Raw genomic sequence first — 21,311 nt, 5'->3', positions numbered from 1 at the left:
AAAAAAAAAAAAGCATCTGCGATGGGTAGCCACACAATAAAATCCAAACTGTTAATCCATTTTAACTCATTCAAAAGAACCTGCGGTTGCGGATGGGTGTTTTGCAGAGGCGGGGTCGGGGTGAAGAGACCCCACATGAGACACCTGACTTGTTCAAATTCGGTCCATCCAAACCACACTTGCCTAAAGGAAAGAAGTCTAGCCTACAAAAAGTCACCAGAAATATCTCCACCAGAGACAACGGATTTGAAAGTTGCAGCCGAACTGCCTGGCCAGAGTTCTCTCTGGCCAAGAGACAGGGAAGCTACTCCGCAGCTTTTGCTCTCCGCCGCCCATAGCCTAGCATCCCCCAGGGAAAGAGGCCGGCCTGGAGGCACCGTGGGAGAGCTCCAAAGCGGCGCAGCGAAATCCATGCCTCTCCCCCTCCTAGGTAGCTCTCCCCCTTCCCATTGTCCTCGGTTATCCCTGACCCCTCAGTGGCTACTGGGGTCTAAAAACAGCCGCGGCTCCCCTCTCAGCCAGCGGCATCGCAGAGAAGCGAAGAGTCCCAGCCACGCCTGCGATTTGGTCGGGGATCCACCACTGCAGCCAAGTTCGCGGCCGCCATCAAGCTGGCGGCTGCGCGCGTCGCGGGCCGTGCCCTGGCTTGGCCACGCGGGCCGGCTGCAGGCGGAGATCTGTAAAAATCCACGTGAGCCGCCCCCTCCTCCTGCTGCCCGCGGCCCCTGACACTGCAGCATTGAAGCCTGCCCGGAGGTCCCCGAGGTCTCCGAGTGTGACAGTACTCAGCATAGCGGGTAGATGGCACAATTTTCTAACATTTAGAGAGAGGAACCCACGCTGGGAGCAATAAGTCCATTTAAAAGCCCTTTATTTAAAAGGAACAAAGATAACTGACAAGCGAAGTACAGAGACATCTCAATGAAATTTCCAAAGAAGAAAGAGAAATCAGAGGCTAAAGCAAATGCGAACTGGGCTTGATGGAACAGGCCAGCACTTTCCTCCCCCTCGAAAGGAGAGCAGATAAAAGACAAAAAGAAAGAGGTGGTGGTCATTGGGTCTGTGCTCGTTAAGGATCACAGCCCAAACTAAATTCTAAAAATCCACAGCCACTAAACTTTAAAACGGCCGGGTGGCCTCAATGGGAGCAGGTGGGGGAGAAACCAGATCAGTTTTGGGGGGAAGAGATAATGGAAATTTTGCCCGTGCCTTGGAGCCTCTTCCCCAACCTTTGATAACAGCCACCTCTGCTTTGGCTTGGAGTCTGGGAAGCCCCAGAGGATGAGCATACAAGGCACTTCCTCTGGGAACACCTGAGCCCCTCAAAGGGGCTGGGGACCAGAGGCCTCTGTCCTCTGGCCGCCTTTCCAACAATGGGGCCCAGGGCTGGGCTGGATCAGCCAATATCCCAGACCCTAAGATTTGGTCAAAAGCAGGGCACTTAAACTCATACTGGGAGACATGGGTACAGTTGTGTCCCTTTAAGAAGGGCACCCACTGATATCTCCTGGCAACACCAAGACAGCCCACACTTCATCTTGTACTCTGGAGCCACCACCACCCTCTCTCTCACCTCCAAACCTACATGCCAGATCCCCCTTGCCAGGAGAGCCTCGGGCTGACAGGAGGAGACATAGGAGGGGGCGAGAGGCCAAGGGATCCGTGAGGCCACTTCTCTGGCTCTCTGGCCGGGCGCTGGCCTGAGTGAGCGACCCTGGCCGACCAGGACCAGCGGTGGGAAGGGGCACAGCAGCTATCGCCCGCAGGGGGTCAAATGATTGCATTTGGGTGGGTGCTCGCCGACATATTTGCTGAGTAAACCTCCCTCGCTGGGCTGAAGGCGAATCCCCGTTGATAAATCCATCATTACCGTTCGGATTCAGGGACGCAGCCGCGCCACTAAATTCATCTTACATTTGTAGCGCTTTAATAGACATTTATTAAATGCTTTTAGAGAGAGGCATGGGGCGCGTGATTACATCCTAGTTATAGACAGAACATAAAGACCCACGTTAACACCCATTTGCAGGAAGGAAGGAAAAGGTGGGGAGGGGGTGGTAAGGCAGAGAGATGAAGTGAGGAGAGGCGAGGAGAGATGGGGCGGGCGGGGGCATGGTGTCTAGGCGTTATTAACGAGGGTTGCCTGGTGGGGAGTGAGGCAAGAGCCTCGGCAAGTGGCTGCAGAGAGAAATACTCGCTCCCCTCGCAGTTCCCGGGGCTTCCCTTCCCTTGCACCCCACCCACAATCCCCGCGTGGTGGGCTTGTATTCTCTGCCAGGGAACAAGGGACGCCCGCGCGGCCTCTGCCGACCCTTTCTGTCTCCCCCCCCCCCCCAATCCCCACTGCTTCTTCACTTTATCCCAGGCCTCTCCAACTGCGACACTTTGGAGTGGCCAAACCAGAAAGAGACGGAAGGGAGTCCCCTGCACGCCCAAAACTCCAAGAACCCCTTTAAACCATCCTCTTCACCCCACCTCACCCCCAATCCAGACAGCGAGAGAGCTGGGCCAGGCCGCCTGCAGCACAAAGGAGACGCCCAGGCCACGGAGTGGGTAGATCTGCTCGCTCAAAGGGCTCCTTGGCCTGGCAGGCTTTGCTGCTGAAGGACCCCTTGCTCTGCGCCAGGAGGGAGCCATACCACCTTTGTGCCTTCGATCATCTCGTGCCTGGGAACTTGCCCCGGACTTGCCCCGCGCCCCCCGACCTCATCCTCAGGGAGCCGGTCCTATAGGGATGTCTGGGCCTCCAAAGGGCCTAACGCCTTCTTGAGGGCCCCATTAGCTTCGCCTAAAAGCCCAGTCCCCGAGCTCCGCCAGTTCTGCAGCGCGCTCTCACCGCGCCCTCGCTCCCCGGGGACGCAGCCACCGACCCGGGCCGGGACAGCAGCCGGCAGGACTGCGGGCCCTCCCTGGCTCTTGGTAAAGAACACTTCCGCTATCTCAAAGTTGCCATAAGAAAATAAATACAAGTGACATTGTACTAGGCCAAAGCTCATTAGTTCGTTGTCCAGGCCTAATAAAGGAACAGAAGCGCAAATTATAGAGTTCAGCTTCAACACACGCTCTGTCACCCGAGATCAGCGCACTGCGAGCCTGATTCCAATTGCTCCGAACTTGCTGCGCAGTCCCCCCGCAACCCCCTCCTCTCAAGCAGGAGGTTGGGTGGAAAAATATAGTTCCAAAGGGGGTAATGATCAAGCTTTTCCTCTCGGAAGCCTGCGCCACCTCATTTCCCATCAGTAATCCCAATAAAATTAACGTCGTGGCTGCAATTGAAAAGAGGAGGGCCCGCAACACTCCTGAAATAACACACTCTCCCCCAGCAAAAGGTAAAAAGCAAAACGGCCCTTTGTTCAGCTAATTAACGAAGGCCCAACTCCGAAAGCAGATGTGTTTGCTTAGCTAATCACAAGCATGTTTCTTTCAAGGAGCGTCATTTCGAGCGGGCCGCTCCGAGGGGATTGGGAGAGGGGGACACCACCCCTCAAGGCCCATTCTGCCTCAGGTCTCTCACCCCAGTCTAAGATCCAGAGGCTGAATCCAGGCAGCCTGTCTTTCACACCTTTCTTCCCCTCAGCCCTACCCCAGAGGCCCCATAGGCAGAGACTGCAGCACTAGCCCCAAGGCCAAACCTGCAAGACACGAGGGGGAAAAAAATAAAAGTTTTAATGACACAGATGCTATATTAAATGAGGCAGTTTTACAATTCACTTTGAATAGGACGCTAACTTATTACAAGTGTGTTATCAGAAGGACGATAAGATTTATAACTCCAAGAGTCAGCTTAGCGCCTTAATGACAATGGATGTTAAGAGGAGGAAATCTGTTCTCTATTAGAGGAGATGAGAGTCCCTTACCGGGGTTTGGGGGCATTTACAGAGGCATCCAGGACAGATACCAAGCCCTTTGTGTCTCCATATGAAAGATTCTCCCTTTCCCCTTTGACTATGAAACAGGGTCTCCTTGTTGGCTTAGCAACTTGCTCAGCTTTTTATCGTGTGCTTTGGGATACAAAAAAGAGAAGGAAAACGAGATAGAATTGGGGATGGTGATGGAGGTGAGGTGGGGAGCGGTTCTCAGCCCTCTGGTTCCTATAGCAGAAGTATTTCCCGGTCTTTCTTTACCATACAAAAGATAGCTTTCCCCTAAACCAACACAGTAAGCAAACTTTAAAAAACTGGGGTCCTATTACAAACCAACGCCCAGCACTAACTGCTTTAAAATTACTGCATAATTAGATTTAGTTGAATTTCACCATTAATTAGGCGGCCGCACTGCAGGGAGCCTTTGAAATCTGAGAAAATGGGAAAAATCATCTGAAGCACGTTTTTTAAACCCAACTTCAATAAATCTTGACGAGGCCTGGAATTCAGAAGAGTGCCTCGCTCCCCTCCCAGGCGGCTGAGGGATAGGGTTGTCCAGGCCAAGGCTGGGGGTAGAACTGGACTCAGGGGGGCGATTTCCCAGTCGTCCCGAGAACCGGGCCTGGGCCCGGATCCACAGTCTCTGCAGATGCCCTCGGAAGACCCTCTCTGGGAGGCCACGGCCGCCCTTGCCCGCTCTCAAGCCTATTAGAGAAAGAGGATCCTCTGCTGTAGTGGCCCTCCCGCCAGGGGCACAGTGCACGCGGGCTCACACATTTCTAGGGTCTGCGACCACCCGCCTGGAACCAGCCCTCAGCCCCCGCTCGACCCTCCCACCCCGCAATCGACCCTCCGCCCGGAAAGCCACCTTTCCCACAACTTTGACATGCCGGTAGCAAGTTCTGCCCAAGTCCAGCGGGGTTCGCTTCCCGCCTCCCCGCCCTGCCCTGCCCTGCCCCAGCTCCGCTCCGACCCGCGCAAACCCCGGCGCAGCCCCTGCATCAATGAGCGCGAGAACTGACCGAGGTCTGTAAAGACCGTCTTCTTCCCCTCCCCCTATACCATTCAAACATTTAAGATCATTTGCGGATAGACTTATTTTTCTAATTTGGTTCTTGGAGGGAGAGGAGACAGGAAATCAACTCTCCTGAATATGGGAGGGGGGGAGGGGAGAGGGTACCGCGTTACCAATATTTTCCTTACGAATTCTGTTGCTTTAATTAAAGAATCGAGGACCGCACTCACTTGCCAGCAAGAGTTTAAAAGAGGGTTTTCTGCCTGCAGACGGAATGGCCTTTAGCCCCCCCACCCCCCTTTTTTTCTTTTTGGTAACCAATGTGTTTTCTATTACCCGGCCCTGCCGTGCCGGCGCTCGCGGTGCAATGGGAGACGCCATGTTGGCTCAGCTCATAGGACCAAGTCAAAAGCGAGCTTCGAGGCAGAGTTTTCACACGCTCGAGCTCCCCCTGACCGCCCCCCGCCCCCGCCCCCACCCCCTCTACCCCCACCCCCGCCTGCTGCCGCTTCATGCACATCCCAGGAGTGCAGCTCCGCGCGCCCGGCACCCCGGACTTTCCCGGGGCGCTGGCGGAATTCTGCCGCACGTAAGTGGGGGCGGGGGCTGGGGGGCAGGCACTTTCCCCGCAGCTGCTGCCAACTCCAGGCCCCGGTCCCTGCAGCCGGCTGGATGCTAACCCAGCCGTCTCCGCGGGGCCAGCCTCGGACGTCGCCCGCTAACTTTGAGCCCCAGCTCCTCGCGGCCCGGGGAGAGCTGATAGTGAAAGGCCGAGGCAGGGCGAACGCCAGCAGAGCGAGCAGACTGGAAACCGCCCCCCCCCCCCGGGCTCAGTCTTCCCCCAGGTTTGTTTGAAAGTGGCGAGAAGCAGCGAGCGCCCCTCTCTCTCCTTGCACTATTGTTGCATTTCGCGTCTAACTGGGTTCTCTCACACCCCCGAGCGCCACGAGGAGGAGGGGGAGCGGGGTTGGGAAAAGAAATAAAGCGAGCTCAGATCAGATGGAAAAAAAAAAAAAAAAAAAAACCAGCAAGGAAAAAGAGACACTTAAAGGGAAAGAGTCGCCATGTTTAGCAGCTTTTTTAAAGATCTCGTCAATTTCACACAGAACGCGCTCGCTGGGTCCCAGCCCTCGTCTTTTGTCCAATTCAGTCGCAGCAAAGATCTTTTGTTCTAACTCAGCGTGAAAAGAAAAACTTTCTTTAAATGCGATAAACTTAAACCGAACTCAAGACTCTAAACAGATCCTCCTCCGGCCACTCTAAACATATACAAGGGGGTTTGTTTTAACCGGTTGAAAAATTTTGGGTCCTGTTTTTCTGCCTCGCAGACCCCAAGCTCATTGCTGAAACTTAGAGTGTGAGATTTCCAACGTTCAGAACACATGCTTAAAGCATAATAAAACAGGGATTGTCTTTTGCTTTGAAAATCATAAATTATAATTTAATGCCAATAATTTACAACAAATGGCTGTTTACAATAAACTAACACAAAACAAACAAGGAAAAGGGCCTGTGTTTTACTTATTAGAGAAACTTCACACACTCACATGGATACCACTTGCAAGAGGAAGAAAATCAACAACAACCGACAAAACCTCGAACTAAAGGTCAGCAATACTGTGCCGTAAGAACATACTTGTATTTATATATGTATATATCTACAGAAGGAAGTGAGAGTCAGATGGAGAACTCTGCACAAATCAGATTTTACTGGTCTGCATGTATTGACTGGAACTGAATATTAAAGTTTAATACACTTTACAAAATTATCCCTTTTCTTTCACCTCCCTCACTAGTCCCCCCACTTAAAATTAAACCAAAACATGATGAAGTACTGGGGGGGGGGAGTTTGGAAACCTTGAATAAGAACAAAATTGCAAGCTGCCAGCACTGAGCGTCCTCCAAACCAGGAAAAGAGAAAGAGGAAAAATGAAAAAAGACTCCAAAAGAAATAGTTACTACTTCCAAATCAGCACACCCTGTAAAGTTTCCTTCCTTCCTTCTTTCTTTTTCTCTATCCTGCTTTCTCTTCTTTTTCTTAATTTGGCTTCTAAGGACAAAGGATCCCAAGAGCAGTACATATTGTAGCTATACAATCTGAAATGTCAAAATGTCGTGTTTTTATGTACATAACTCCAATGGAAAAGATTCCCTTGACCCTGTGGTCATGCTCTCACAGACTGAAGGTAAAGGGGGGGAGGGGAGAGGGAACCCAACTGCAAGTTATCATATATACATAAAAAATAGACCTTTCAGTCTTATAACCTATATCACTGAATTTGAAATCCTCTCAACAACCACGCTAGAGCAGAACCACAGAATATTTTTTAAAATCTCACCTACTTAAGGAAAAACTCATTGCAAACAACTGCCCTCTAGTTACAATGCTGTGATTAGCTTGCTTGAACGATCTTCTGAGTAACTGTCAGAAATGTACAAAAGAGTATTTTTTTCTGATCATAAAATAGATACTGATCTCAAGATTTCTAATACTTTTTCACAATACCTTCCCTAAGCAGGCACTTAAGTGTGACAAATATAAGGGCCTTTTTTTTTTCCCGGAAAATCCATTTTTAATTAAAAGGAGGATTAGGTGAATGGGGGTGGTTTACTATATCAGTATGGCACTTCCTAAACCATAGATAAACCATTAACTTCAGCTCCCCCCCACACACCCAAATTAAACAGGCAAATACACTAGTCCACCTTTGAACAAACTGACTAAGGGGAGTAAACAAATGAGGCCCTCCCCCCCGGCCGACTAAGCGAGAGCTCACAGGGGCTCTTCTGGATGTAGACAGTGAGTGGGGACAGCCAGGTTTCAGATATCAAATAATATTTTAATTTCTGAATACTTTCAATTTTCCTTGGAATATAACACACAAAGACTCGACCAAACAGTTCAGTTATTATAACTTTTACAGTATACAGAAATGTTGCACTTAAAAAAAAAAACCTTCAGTTTTTTTAAAACACAAACTGTAAACTCTAAGATACTGAATCAATCACGTTACCTATAAGTGCCAACAGTGTTATTTTTGTCATGCTGATTTCAATGGTATTTTTTTAAAAAGGGAAAATATCAACAATTATAATACAAAGGGTTTGCAAATATACAAACAGATATAGGATTTTCATAACAATTCAAGAACTAAGCGGGACCCAATTCAAATTACAAAAGTTCACTTTTTATTCAAAACCTCAGCATGTGTCTTGGACACATTCCTTGGCTGCCAATAAATTCCACAGTTCATTCTCTTTCTTAAAATATTTTTTAAAAGCTAGGTTTGTCATGGTGTCTTTTGGGGAGGGGCAGGGTAGGGGAAGTTAAGTGATATATGTGGTTCCTCCAGTTCTCTAATTAGAGTGCTCAACTTCACCTAAAATTTTTGGTCACCACTTGTAAGTGCGTTTCCATCATCTTTGAGTTGCCTTTTAAAGTTTTATGTCTTCCTATGATATTTTCATGGACTCAGTTTTAATTCTTGCAGAACATATATTTTAATGATACACAGTTTTTAAGAAGCCAAGATTATATCAAAACTTATTATAGAACCACAGAATAGACTGGTTTGGAACCAGAAAAGTACAAAAAAGAACAGCTAGAAGTACATAGACACAGGACAATTAATAATTTGGAAAAAAAAAAAGACTTACTTTCTCCATTCTGCTAATTGTCTCCCAATCTCCTTAAATGCACTTTTAGCAATATTTTTCAAAAATTTACCCAAAAAAGAAAAAGACTAATTTTCTTTTTTATACAAAAATGATAAGTAGCAAGTTGTTCTGACCGACACAGGAGTTTTTTTTTTAATGCATTCTGTAAAAGTTCATTTGACAGTCTTTTTTTTTTTTTTTTTTTGAAATTCACAGTCCATTAAATTCTTCCCCTCTCTTCTTTTAGCAAACTTGAAACATCTTTTTATATCCTTTCTTAACAGAAGGAAATTAAGCAAACAAACCAGTCTTTTGCCTTTTCTTTCTCTGTTTCACTCCCCCTTCTTATTTTATTTATTTATTGAATTGCCATATACGGCCAGTTAAAACTGCTGCCGGACAGTAACATATCCCGGATGAGGGTTTCGATGGGGGTTTTACCTACCAAACGGACGAAAAACAATTGCTCTATGACTGAGGAGGAGACGGTGCGGAGGGAAGGGAGGCGAAGCAAAAGCTTTCCGAATCGCGTCGGCTGGTTGGGGTACTGGCTCCTAACGTATTCTTCCAAAGCACACTGAGACTTTTCCTGCAAGCTTTCCACATGGGCTACATCAGAGAGACCACAGGCATCTGGAAGAAAGTTTTAAAAAAGAAGAAGAAAAAGAAGAAGAAGAATTCAGTCATCAGATTAAGAGGCTTGAAATGGGTCACATGAGGTGTGTGCACAGAGCTCTGTCAAACTGCCCCAACCGGAGTTGGAGCAAATGCCTATGTACTGAAAACTTAATGGGGGGGAGGGAGAAAGAGCAAGAGATGGTCCTGAAGTGTTTGCTTTAAAATAAAACATGCTCAGTGTGCCACAGGCTTTCACTGCCCGAGTGCTTAGCCTGGGTCATTAAGAGACCCAAGCAAAAGTACATTGGGTCTATCTGGCCCAAGTCGGTAAACAGAAGAAACCCAAACTGCCAGCACTCTTTCCCCTCCTCCTCTGTAAATAATAGTTTGGCTTATAATTATATAGGGGTTGGTGGGGGTTGGGGGTGGACAACCTGGCCCAGTCCTGCGTAAAGGCGTCCACGACCCAGCCTCAGATTCTCCCCAAAGAGGGCGACTCATTTTTCTCCAGTCTTTGAAACTGATTTAAGTGGCCCTTTAAAACTGATCTTGTCAGTTTAGCCTATTGAAGGGCAGCCATGCAAACTGTGATCTCTCTGTTCATTTGAGCTGTTTCTTTTCCCCCCTTTTATTCTCTCTCCCTTTTTCTCCCAACCCCCCCTTTATTTTTTAAAACCCAGGTCCCTCCAAGAAGCATCCCCCCTCCCTGTTATCTTCAGGAAAACACTTTTCTTTTTCTGATACGTGAAAACACAATAAGTGCCTTTGAAATGAGAGGCTTCTTGGTAAAGGCGGTTCAGGTTGTGACCTGACCTTTCAGGGCTCCCCAGACAAGACTGGGGTTAACACATGCATATTGTGAATCATTAAAACAGATATTCGAAAAGAGCCACCACCACCTCCACCCCAAGAACCAGAACACACAGGCAACCTCTTCATTATGTATATCTAGGACTCTGCATGTCTACAGAATGTAGAGGTGTCTGTGGTCAGGAACTAAAAGATCTGTTTGTATAGGACTCCTTCCCTCGGCGGCATCATCGGAACTGTGTGTCTCCCTCTGAATCAGATAACAGGAACCTTTATCTCTTTGTGAGGCGGTGTGCATTCTCCACACAGGCCTTCACATTTTGCAAATAGTCATAAATTAAACTGTTAACGACAGTATCAGACATTTTTTTCCTTGAAAGACCCAGAGTAAGGCTAAGAGCTAACAAGGATACCAAGAAATTAACAACCACCTCCATCGTCCAAGAAGGTGGGCAGGGTGTTGTGTTGTGGGATGGGGTGAAGGTGGCTATGAGGTAGGGAAATATCCTGCTTGTATATTTGCAGCAAGCAAATGTCCTAGAGATGAGGGGCTCTCAAGAAAAATAATCCCAATCCAAACCTCTGCAAACAGCTTCCCTGCCCAGACACTGACCTTTCATTGATTATCTAAGGACTTCCAAAGGCAGAATTCGGGGTGGCTGTGTGGGAGATCTTATGTGGAAAGCAGTAATATACAAGACAGCAGTTTGAGGACTCAGAACCTTTAAGCCATTCAGCTAATGACTTGGTTCCCCAGACTTCTTTCAAACAATAAGGAAGAGATTGTGGACCTCCTTTATGTCTGCCACATAAACTACACGTCTCCTCATTTCCTGTTACAAGCTGAAAAAATTGTAATGGGTGACTAGGTTCCAAGCCTTGCTAATGTCCAAATGTTTGTTATACTTAATCGGGAACCCCTTTCCCCTCTCAGCCATGACAAAGGGATCAGCTGACAACTTAGTTCAAGAATGTGAAAGGGGGGTGGTGACTTCCATCCACCTAGGCTATGCTGAACTCAGCCTGGAGACAGCCAAAAGGCTCAGGTGTGGCCCCAAATGGAAAGCCAGATACTTTCAAGAGTTAATTAATATCTGATCTATTACTCACACAGGTTAAACTACATGCAAACTAATTAGGTTGCATAATGCAGTCAATGATGGTTTTATATCTCTAGCAACATCCATATCCAGCTCAAGTTGGCATATACTTTGGGTTGTTTGAAAATTGCCTTAAGTGTTTGCTTGGGCAGGTGAAGCAAGAGGCCAGTGTCTTCAACCTCCTGCAGACATTCTGAAGAGTTATGATGGTCCCTTTCTTCCTCTTGCCCCTTTCTGACAGCTCTTTTCCCCTCTCCTGGCAGTCGGCATTATTTCAATAAGAATATGATTTTGAAAATTGCTGCCCTCAGGTTGGATTTGCCTGGAGCTCCAACTCCTACTGAGTTAGCAGGCAAACTTTCCCCTGCAGAGACCATGTCAGAGCTGCTGCAGTGCCCAAGGGCATCTCCTGGAGGCCCAGCCAGGGTGCTAGAGAAAACGGAGGACTTGAGGAGATTCCCCGAGGCCCAGCAGGCCCAGAGGACCTGAGTTCAGGAAAGGGAGCAAGGAAGTGCATCCCAATCTGGATTCTCAGGTGGGGGAAAGAGGTAGCAGAGGCTGCCCTATGGCCCATATAGGGGAATCTATCTGAAGCATCCTTCCTGCTGCCCAGCCTTCCTCTCCTCTCCCCGGACAGCCTGGTGGTGTCCAGCAGCTATACAAAGTTCCCACTTCAAGTTGCACTCAACAGTTTGGCCTTTCAAGGAGGAGTTTGGGCTTCCCCTGGGGACTCCCAAGTTCTCTGAGCCCCAACTCTGGGCTAGGAGCCCATGGGCACGAGAGGGGCTCCTTCCTACCTGAGGTGAACAGGACTATGGCCTTGAGGCAGCTGTACTCGGCTGAGTCAACGTGCAGCGCCTTGAGCTTCTCCACTTGCTCTTGGAAGATCCGTATGTGGTCCATAAAGGCGACCACCCGGTCGGCGGACATGGGCGAGGCATGCAGGCCGGCGGCAGCCAGGAGCGGGGCGACGTGGAGGGGCATGGAGCACTGCGCCGCATTCAACACAAACAGCTCGCTCCAGGTGAGGCGAAGTAGGGCCACCTGGTCCGTGATCTGCAGGTCGGGGAAGAAGGGGATGTTCCGGGCCCACTCGACGGCGCTGAAGAGCATCCTCGCGGCCAGTTCGCAAATGTTCTCGATGCCCATGATGTTGTTGGGCTGCATGCATTGGCTGCCGAAGCGCGACGTGGGATAGGGCTCCGCGCGCAGCAGCAGGGAAATATATCCGGACAGGTACGAGTGGCAGTTGAGGGGGTCCCCGTTGGTCAGCGCGAACTGCCCATGGGTTGGCTGGGTGGGCGGCATCCTGCCCCTCTGCACCGCTGCGGGGAGGAAAGGAGACACTTCACAGTTAATGACCAACCTCGGACCCCAGGCTCCCTGGAGGGGTCTGCCCCAGCCCGACCCCCACCTGACCCAGGCACTGAGCAGTGCAAGAACCAGGCAGGCCTGCCACAGACCTGGAGTCGCCAGGCTCCCGGCACTACGCCTTTCAAACCACCACCCAGGCAAGCTCGGAGGGCCAGAGGAGCACACTTGCCTCCAAGGCCCGCTTGGGGCTGGTCTGCCGAGGACCCAGAATTGGCCACTTTGCCTCGGGGTCCCTGGCGCTGTGGGCGGGATGTAGCATTCTGAGGGCATCTTTCTTCTTTACTGCTAAATAGCTGATATTTCTTATTGATTGGAGGAGAGGGAACGGGAGGGGCGACTCTGGGGGGAGGGTGAAACGCTTTTGCAAAAGGCACAGGGGTTCACCCCAGACAGCCTGTGACCACTCCGGAACGACTCTCCCCCAAACCCCGAAGCCTCAGCCCCAGGCCGGCGGGGAACCCCCAGTGAGAGACAAGCAGAGAGCGGAGGTCTGGCGTCTGTCTAATCAGTGTGCTCGGAGAAGGAGACGGAGGGAGAGGGCGGAGAGAGAGAGGCCGGCTAAGGAGAAAGGAAGTCGGGAAAGGCAGGGAGCAGGCGGCCGGCACTAGCGGAGCCTGGGCAGGGCCTGTAAGGACCGGGGCAAGCCGGCGAGGCTCGGGCTCAGGCTGTTATCTGACTCTGGACCGGGAGAGTCGCTCTCGCAGAAGCACAAAGAAGCCCCGGCGTCGGCTCGCCCCAACCCGGAGCCCGCGCCCCGCGCCCCGCGCCGAGCGCGCCATTGGCAGAGCACAGCTCGCGGCGCTCGGCGAATTTTATATCACAAAGACCCAACTCGTACAGAGCGAAAAGCAGCCGCCCAGGGCGCCTCGCCCACCCTTTCCTACTTCCTATCGCGCTCTCTTCGTTTCAAAAGTGAAAGGAAAAAGGAAAGCAGAGGTGTTGTTTTTTTTTTTTTTTTTTTTTAGCAGAATGTTAATCCACGGAGGGTCACATGAGCGCTGCCCGGGCCGCAGCGTTAATACGGCGAAGTGCATAAAATTGCCATTTGTAATTTGAACCTCCTGTACAAAAGTACAATCTCAGGTTGGGGATTTTTTTTTTTTTTTTTTGAGAGGGTGGGGGCTGGGGAAAGGGGTGAGGGGGAGGGACATGTTGAACATGCAGGAGAAACAAGAGGAGAGAGGGAGAAGTATACTAGGCTTTACAACAACAACAACAAACACCCCATCCCTTGCAGATAGGCAGACTCCAGCGAACTCACAATCAATGCAAAGGAAATGAAAGCCCAAAGAGAGAGTAGAGAAGGAAATCAGTCGGCCAAAGCATGCGGATTTGGGGGTCTGGGTTCCAATGCAGAACTCGCTTCTAGTATAAAACCCCTTTCCGCTGCAATACGAAGAGAAGAGCTCGGGGTTTCTTGTCCTTACCCAGAGCAGGCTAGCCACACGTACCCAGGACCCAGGGACCCAGGGCGAGGGAAGGAGAAATGAGAGGCCGATACCTTCCCGTCTCATGCCCACTTTGAGGCACTTTTTGAGGCGGCAGTACTGGCACTGGTTGCGGTGGTGCTGGTCGATGGGACAGTTCCGGTTGGCGCGGCACGTGTAGCTCAGGTTCCTCCGCACGCTGCGCTTGAAGAAGCTCTTGCAGCCCTCGCACGTGAACTGGCCGTAGTGCTTGCCGCTCGACTTGTCCCCGCACACCACGCACTCGATGTGCTGCTGCTGCTGCTGCTTGTCGCTGCCCGGGCCGCCGGGGCCGCCCTGGCCACCGGCCGCCGTCTGGGCCGGCGTGCTGGCTGGGCCCCCTTGGCCGGGCGTCTGTGGCGTGTGCGGGGCGCCGGGCGGCGGGCCGGGCACAGGCGGCGCCTGCGAGGCCTGGCTGCCCTGTGAGCCGGGCACCTCGTCCTGGGGGTCGCGCCACGTGCTGACTACCATTGCCATATCTATGGGGGCCGCGTCCGGACTTCCTGCTCCCCTGGCTGCGGGCGGCGGCGGGGCGGCGGCGGCTCCCCGGGTCTCGGGCTCCGGCGCGCCGCCTTTTGTGTGTGCGAGGGTGCGAGAGGGCGCGGGAGGGCGCCCCGGGTGGCTCGGGGGCTGGTTGGTTGAGGTTGGTTAGTTTTTCCTTTTTTGTTTTTGCTTTTGCAAAGTTTTGTCGATTGCTTGTCTGGCCCGGTGTGTTTGTTTTGTTTGTTCCCCTCGGCTCAGCTTTGTTGGTTTCGGGGGGCTTTCCGCCGGGAGGGGAGGGGAAGGGGACAGGAGAGCGAGTGGGAGCAGAACGTAGAGAGAGAGGGAGGGGAGGGAGAGCTGAAGTCGATTGTCTGGCTTCAAGACAGAAGTAGGAGGCAAAAAAAAATCTCTCCAAAGATCTCGCTCGCCCTCACTCTCTCCCTCCCTCTCTCGTTCACTCTCTCGCTCTTAGAGCTGGTGTGCAGCCGAGGAGTTGGCGGAGGAGGAGGAGGAAGAGGAGGAGGAGGAGGAAGAGGAGGAGGAGGTGGTGGTGGAGGAGGAGGAGGAGGAGGAGAGGCGACTGTCCGGGGGCCAAGTCCAGGGCAGCCCACAGTCAGCCATTCAGGAAAGCCATCGAAATCAGGAGGACTAGGAGATCGGAGGCGCCGGGTGCAGGCGCGCCCGGGGAGCCAGGCAGGCCGGGGCGGAGGCCGGCGGCCCGCGGAGTGGCCGGAGCGCTGCCCGGGTCCGGGGGAATCAGCATGAAAGTGGTCCGCGTCGGGCGCTGCGCGGCGTCGTCCTGGCGCTGGGCCGCCGCCGCCGCCGCCTGCCCCGGGCGTCCGGCGCGCGCCTTGCTCTCTCCGGCTGCCGCCGCCCGCAGTCGCCGGGTGGAGGCCGCTCGCCGTTCCCTGCGGGCCGCCCGGGCCGCCGCTGCCGCCGGAGCCGCCGCCGAAGCCGCCGGGTCGGGCCCGGAGCCGCCGCGTCTAGCGCCGCCGCCGCCGCTGAAGTCGCTGCTGCCGCTGCTGCCGCCGCCGGAGCCGCTGCTGCTGCTGCCGCCGCCGCCGCCTCACACACATAGGGAAAGAGTCAACTCGCCGGCGGCGGGGGAGAAATGATAAAAGAGAGAGAGGAGGGCAGATCACCACCTAGAAGCACATCCTTCGTGCGCGGAGGGGGGAGAGAAAGACGGAGAGAAAGAATGAAAGACGGGAAAAAGGCAGCTCGGCACCCGGAGAAAGGAGGCAACTCGGGGAGAGGAGGAGGAGGAGGAGAAAACACACACGCGCGCACGCACACACACCGCGGAGAGAAAAGAACAGAGAATCAAAGTGATCAAATATGCTAAAAAGGGGGGCGCGGGAGGGAATGCGATTTATAGGCGCCGGGGCTGGCAGAAGTGGCTTCTCCGCGATCAGCTCACTGAGCTCTCTATATAGTGAACTTTGACACGACTGCTGCAACTTAGCGCACGTTGCCATGGCGACGGCGCGCCTTATAAGGCAGCAGCCGGGGTTGGCCTGGCCAGGCGCGCGCGCGCCGCCCCCTCGCCGTCATTGGCCGGACCGCCGCGGCCCCGCCATGGCGGCTGCAGGAGCAGCCCGGTCCTAGCGCGAGCGGCGTCTCAGGCAAGGCGCGGGGCGCGCGGGGGACTGGGGTTGGGGGGGGCGGGGACGGGGTGGCCGCGCCGCCGCCGAACGGGGGATGGGCCCGGGCTGGCCCCGCGAGCGCTGCCACCGCGGTCCCCACAGCCCGCACCCGAGGTTTCCGCCCCGGCGGGGAGACTAGCGCCGCGCGCACACACAACGTCTCTTAAAGGCTCCGCGAGAGGCTTTGGGTGGAATCCGGGACTTCGCCTCTCGCAACTTGGCGATGTCACTAAATCCGCCGCTCGCGCACCACCCGGGACTCCTGGCGCATCTTAGTGCCCGCAATGCCAAAGAAAAGTTCCCTGGTTTCTTTGCAGAGGGGTAGGGAGTGAGGAGGGGAAGGTGCCACGAACTGAGCTTGCAGGCATTTCCCAAACGAAAGATTTGGCCAAATCCAGGTGATAGCAAACCCTTCTCTTAATCAACTCTGATCACTTGTTCGGTTTGGTGGCTCATATATATATATATATATATTTCTTTTCAGAGGATAAAGACCGTTCTGTTTCTGTATTTTCCTTGTAGGGTTAACATTTCACAGGTATATGGCCTGACATTTTAATTGCCCAAATAAAGCATCTTGGATGCTGAGAGGCAGAAGTAGACTTCACCTCATTGTCATGACGCAATTAAAATCAATTTTTCTCAACTTTACCCTCTCTGGTTGGTGTTAGCTAACTCTCCAGCCAACATCCTGCCACATACCCAGTCATGGTGAGAGGGGAAAGACTTCTGCCCGCTGATGGGCAGGAGGTGGCAGCTGCCCAGCCTCCCCTGTGCACACCCTCTGTACACACATGTAAACGCACATTTGTCAATGTTCACAAAGACTTCACCGACTATGCTTCTAGGTCGTAGAACAGTTAAGTACGGACTTCATTGTTCCTCAAGTTCCTTTTAAGTATTCATATAGTCATTAAAAGGCACCCAGAGATTCTGCCCCAAATGGGAAATAATACCAGTACAGTTCACAAAAACCACACACAAGCCATGTTCTACCTCCAGAAGTCACTGCAAAAAGAACAACTTCATAGACGATTGCCATTCTGCTCCATGTGCTAAAATAATTGAGACAGTTGTGTCTTTGAATTCCAGGTGTCTGGTTTTAAACATCAAACATGTAGAATTGCTCTCAGAACACACTATATTCCAATGCAGTAAACTTGTTGTTTGATTGTGACCAGTTAGTGAATTATCATTATTCCACATTTATATAAGAAAATTGTGTCTCCTTTGTACACACTTTGCACCAAGAAAAAACCCTTATGCCGGTAAGCCAACCAGGTTTTTGAACAATTAAAATATTTTACACAAAAGACGCTGAGCTCCAGGAAAAAAAAAAAAAAAGAACACATATGAGGAGTAAATTGACGACTACAGAAAAGCATACTTGGTAGCTGAAAAAAATTGACAGGCTAAAGATATTTTTAAAACAAACCATACATATAATTGACATGTATAGATTACATTTTGCATTCAATTCTCTTTACACACATGGGCAGAATATGAGGTAGGGACTGAAGATCTGGGCAGCTGGGGGCTGGTTTTTAGGAAGGAAAAATCGTCTTTAAGCTTCATTCCTGAAACCTCCTCAGCCCTCACTCTTTCTCTGATGAAATCACGTCTTTCATTAAAGCTTCAAGTTCTTGGTTTATTTGAAAGATTTTTTTTTTTTTTTTTTTAAGTCCAACAAACCTATAGTGAACACTGAACTATCATAAACCTGGTGTGGAATAAGATTGCCACAGAGTGAAGCCAGGCTGGGAATTTCAAGTTGATTAGAGATACAATATAACTTTCACCTAAAGAGGATAAGAAGAATGGAAAAGAAATCATTACAGAGGAGAAGGTTTTTGGTTGTTGTTGTTTTTCCTTTCAACCTCTATGATTTAGGAATTGCTAATGTTACAAATGTCAATAGATTAGGGACGCGCTCAGCTGAGATGTGATGAGGCTGGGGTTGAGATAGGAAATCTAATGGGCATTCCCATCTCAATTTAATAGAGGATGAAAATAATTGATTATAGGGAAATCTTAATCTCGCCCCCTGAATGGGGAGACTTCCATAGCAGATTACCTTTTACCAGCATGGGAAGGGACAATATTGAGGAGGAAGAGCTTCCCCAGTTCACATAGAGATTTTTAGAATTCGAAGTATGTTCTGATGGCCTTAGATTGAAAATGAAGTATTTCCCAACCATATCTTAAAAAATTGGAGCCTGTTAGACAAATGATCACAGGGCTGCCATAAAGTCAGGGGTGTTTTGCTCTGTATTTTTGGACTCATTCAGTTATGAAAATGCAAGTTGCAAGGGGGAAAAATCACAGTATAAATTATACTTAATTTTAATGCATAGAAGAAGAAACAAGACTACAGACTGAGAAGAAAAATGAGACAAAAATATTGTAAAATGTCTGCTCCAGAGACTCTCACTTGCTGTGGCGCTAAGGTTAAAAAGCTCTGAGAAGATAAAATCAATATATTATTATTATTTCATAAAAATCGGACCCAGTCTTTTTTTGGAGATGTAAATTTATTTTAATGAGAGGAATGGCAAGCTTGAATTTGCCTAGAGAAAGTTAGTAAAACATTTGCCCTAATCTAAAAAAGAAAAGAGAAACTCAACACCCAGGAATACAATTTTCTTGCAGAAAGTGGCCTGATGGGCTGCATTTCTTTACAGATTAAATCACAATATGAATACGGACCCCAGCAAATGCCGAGTTTAACTCTGAACTCAGTAGAAACCAGTTCCGTTCTCCAGGATTCATTGAATTCCTCCTTTCCCTCAATCTAGTCCGTGTGTGTTTTTCTCTTCCACCACACTGGAGCTCCATGAATAGGGAAAGGGGCTTCCATTGTGTCCCTCTGAACTTCCAAGTCAATGCAATTTTTAACCACTGGCTTGTGGTACTTTGAAAATCACCAGGGGCTGTCAGAGTTGGGTCCTCTGAAAAATTTACAGTGCTAAATCAGAGCATATGCTGGGAGGGAAAAAATTGCTTAAGATTGGAGCAAGTACAGTATCTGTCTGCCCCCTAGTGTAAGAGTCCTCGCTGCCTAAAATTCAACTTTAAAAGAAAAGGAGCTCTTAAAGGGAAACGACTTTGGGCTCACGTAGGCATAGGAGAATGAAACTTCTGTACATTTTAATCTGAATAATTCTTCAGGATTTAAAATTAATTGGCTCTGGCTTGGTTGGACAGTACTCGGATCTCACCACCTCTGCGTTTCCCAAGTCACTGGCGAAGAGTTGATTTTTTTTTTTTTTTTTTTCTGAACTGGGTTTATGTGCGTCCCCCTCACCCCCGCCTCTCTTTTTCTTTCTCTCTGTCTCTGTCGTCTCTCTCGCTGGCTTTTTTAAAATGAGGAACCGTTCCTCGAACGTTCTGGACAGAGCACAGTATTGCTTCTTAAGTCAGCCCGGCGCGGTTGCAATAGACAGCAAAAAGGTAAACGTTTGCCTGAAATCCGCACGCCAGCTCCACCACCCCGCCCGATGGTGAGTACCCTTCTCGTCGCGATTCTCCTCCTAGCTTAACCGAGCGCTCGCCTACCCGAACCGTGGCCGAGGGCGCCGGGCGAGGCTTTTCTCTCTTCCTGCCTGCCTGGCTGTCAGTTGCACAAGGTTGCAAAACGAAGCGCAGAGGCAAAGCAAACAGTAAATTCTGATACTTAGTGCGAGCCTAGCAGCTCCTTTGCTAGAAAACCGAGTCATCGGCTGCTTGGAAAGCCATGCTTATAGGACTGGTTTTTAGTTTGTTCTATGGAAGGAAATGAGTTTGAGGAGACAGGACAAGGAGATAGGAGGCTCCGCAGTCTTAACGCTTCGGTTTAATCATATTTTGGCAGCTTTGCAATTGTATTTTCCCCCTCACCCCCTTCACCATCTCCCCTACCACACACATGTAATAAAATATGGCAATGCATTGAATTGACTCTGTTCCCCCTTCCCCGAACCCCTTAAACCACAGTCCTCGGCATTTCATACAGGCTAGCAAACCGATTTTTGAAAAGCCCCAAGTCATCCCCAACCCCACACAGCATAAGGAGAAAAGTAAGAAAGGAAAGAAAGAGAAAAAATACTGTAAGTAAACATACCAAAACCATATTTGCCTTGTTCAAGGTCCCAAACAGCTTGCATCTTCCTTCTAAACTGGAATAACTCTCCTTTAGTTTGGCGGGTGAAATAAATGCTTTGTTGGCCCCCTGAAAAGATGTGTCTTTGATAATTAAAGAGAATCTCCTCCTCGGTGTTTATCTAAGCGATTGTGCAAACTGATAAAAAGTAGGCACTAGCCTGCAGGGAAAAAGAGGAAAGGTGAAGGGAGAGATCTTCCACCTCAAGGAAGTGCTTCCCCATGTATTAGGCTCTCTCAGCCTTGGAAAACCCTGCACACTAACTTTAGAGAGACAAGGTTTCAGGGAGCTTTGTACATAGCTGCTGAGGAATGCAAGCCTCGCCTTTAAGAAAAAAAACCCCAAACCGTAGGTAGGAGATGTCTGGAGTGATCCTTGTCTCTCATCTCATTCCTTAGAAGGAAGAGTGCGTTGTTACACCTTGTTTGGGGCTGGAAAGACGAGACTTTAAAAACACCCGTCCAATTGAAAAAAATCTCCCAACTTAATGAGTTTAGTCGGAGGCTGGAGCAAACGGCTCAGCCTCAGCAGAAAACCGCCAGCACTATAGGCGATATTGCAAAGCAAGACGACCCAAGGCACAGCCAAATTCCACTGTTTGGGGTCGAGAGGGATGCAGGCTAATCCTAAAGCAAGTTGGGAAAAAACAGAGGTGGAAGAGGAGGGGGAAAATGCATCAGCCTCGCAGACTGGCAGACAGGCTCCCCTCGCCCTGGATCAAAGATAGAACTTGAAACAGGAGGGCAACATTTTTCCTAGGAATCCATTGGAATCCTCATTTTCTACTTTTAACTCAAGTCTCCCCAAGTGATTTTTTTCCCCTCTCCCCTGTGGATTTCTGCCTCCCCCCTTTCCGGTCCTCATTCTAGAACTTTCCTGAGGAGGAAATCTATTTCTTTTGGGGGGAGGGGTTCCCCATTTCAAGCCTTCAGATAATGAATGCTTAATTCACCCCCCTCCCTTTCTCTACTCCCCAAAATGAATAAAGGAAGCAGGAGTACGGTAACTAGTGAAAATTGAGAATAAACTATGTTGGCTCTCACAGTTTAATACAATTTTAACTAATGGATTTTTGTTTTGTTTTGTTTTAAGAGAAGAATAATGGGGAAACACGGATCTTTTATTTTAGGAAACTGTTATG

General features: G+C 50.1%; 1 protein-coding gene across 5 annotated transcripts; it reads right to left on the bottom strand.

Moving 5' to 3' along the window:
- Positions 1–7,697: 7,697 nt before the first annotated feature.
- Positions 7,698–21,020, bottom strand: NR2F2 (nuclear receptor subfamily 2 group F member 2). Of its 5 annotated transcripts, none has more exons than XM_017518338.1 (3): positions 20,132–21,020; positions 11,861–12,388; positions 7,698–9,168 (listed from the first exon to the last, which is right to left on the bottom strand). In XM_017518338.1, exons 1-3 carry the CDS (start codon positions 20,172–20,174, stop codon positions 8,894–8,896), a joined length of 846 nt encoding a protein of 281 aa, XP_017373827.1. In that variant the 5' UTR covers positions 20,175–21,020; the 3' UTR covers positions 7,698–8,893. The 5 variants fall into 5 exon arrangements, with proteins under 5 accessions (XP_017373827.1, XP_017373821.1, XP_037590881.1 ...); XM_017518332.2 differs by lacking the exon at positions 20,132–21,020 and adding an exon at positions 13,939–15,792; XM_037734953.1 differs by lacking the exon at positions 20,132–21,020 and adding an exon at positions 13,865–13,950.
- Positions 21,021–21,311: the final 291 nt, after the last annotated feature.

Source organism: Cebus imitator, unplaced genomic scaffold (assembly GCF_001604975.1).
Source record: "Cebus imitator isolate Cc_AM_T3 unplaced genomic scaffold, Cebus_imitator-1.0 Scaffold19, whole genome shotgun sequence".
NCBI classification, from domain to species: domain Eukaryota; kingdom Metazoa; phylum Chordata; class Mammalia; order Primates; family Cebidae; genus Cebus; species Cebus imitator.
This window is presented reverse-complemented; position numbering and strand designations above follow the sequence as displayed.

Bases quoted from the DNA above. Each gene is read 5' to 3' on its own strand.
- NR2F2 (XM_017518332.2), bottom strand. From the start codon at position 14,380: ATGGCAATGGTAGTCAGCACGTGGCGCGACCCCCAGGACGAGGTGCCC. The intron at 12,389-13,938 runs GTATCGGCCTCT...TCCTCCCCGCAG, and splicing joins AGTGGGCATGAGACGGGAAG to CGGTGCAGAGGGGCAGGATG. The intron at 9,169-11,860 runs GTAGGAAGGAGC...ACTTTCTTCCAG, and splicing joins CATAGTCCTGTTCACCTCAG to ATGCCTGTGGTCTCTCTGAT.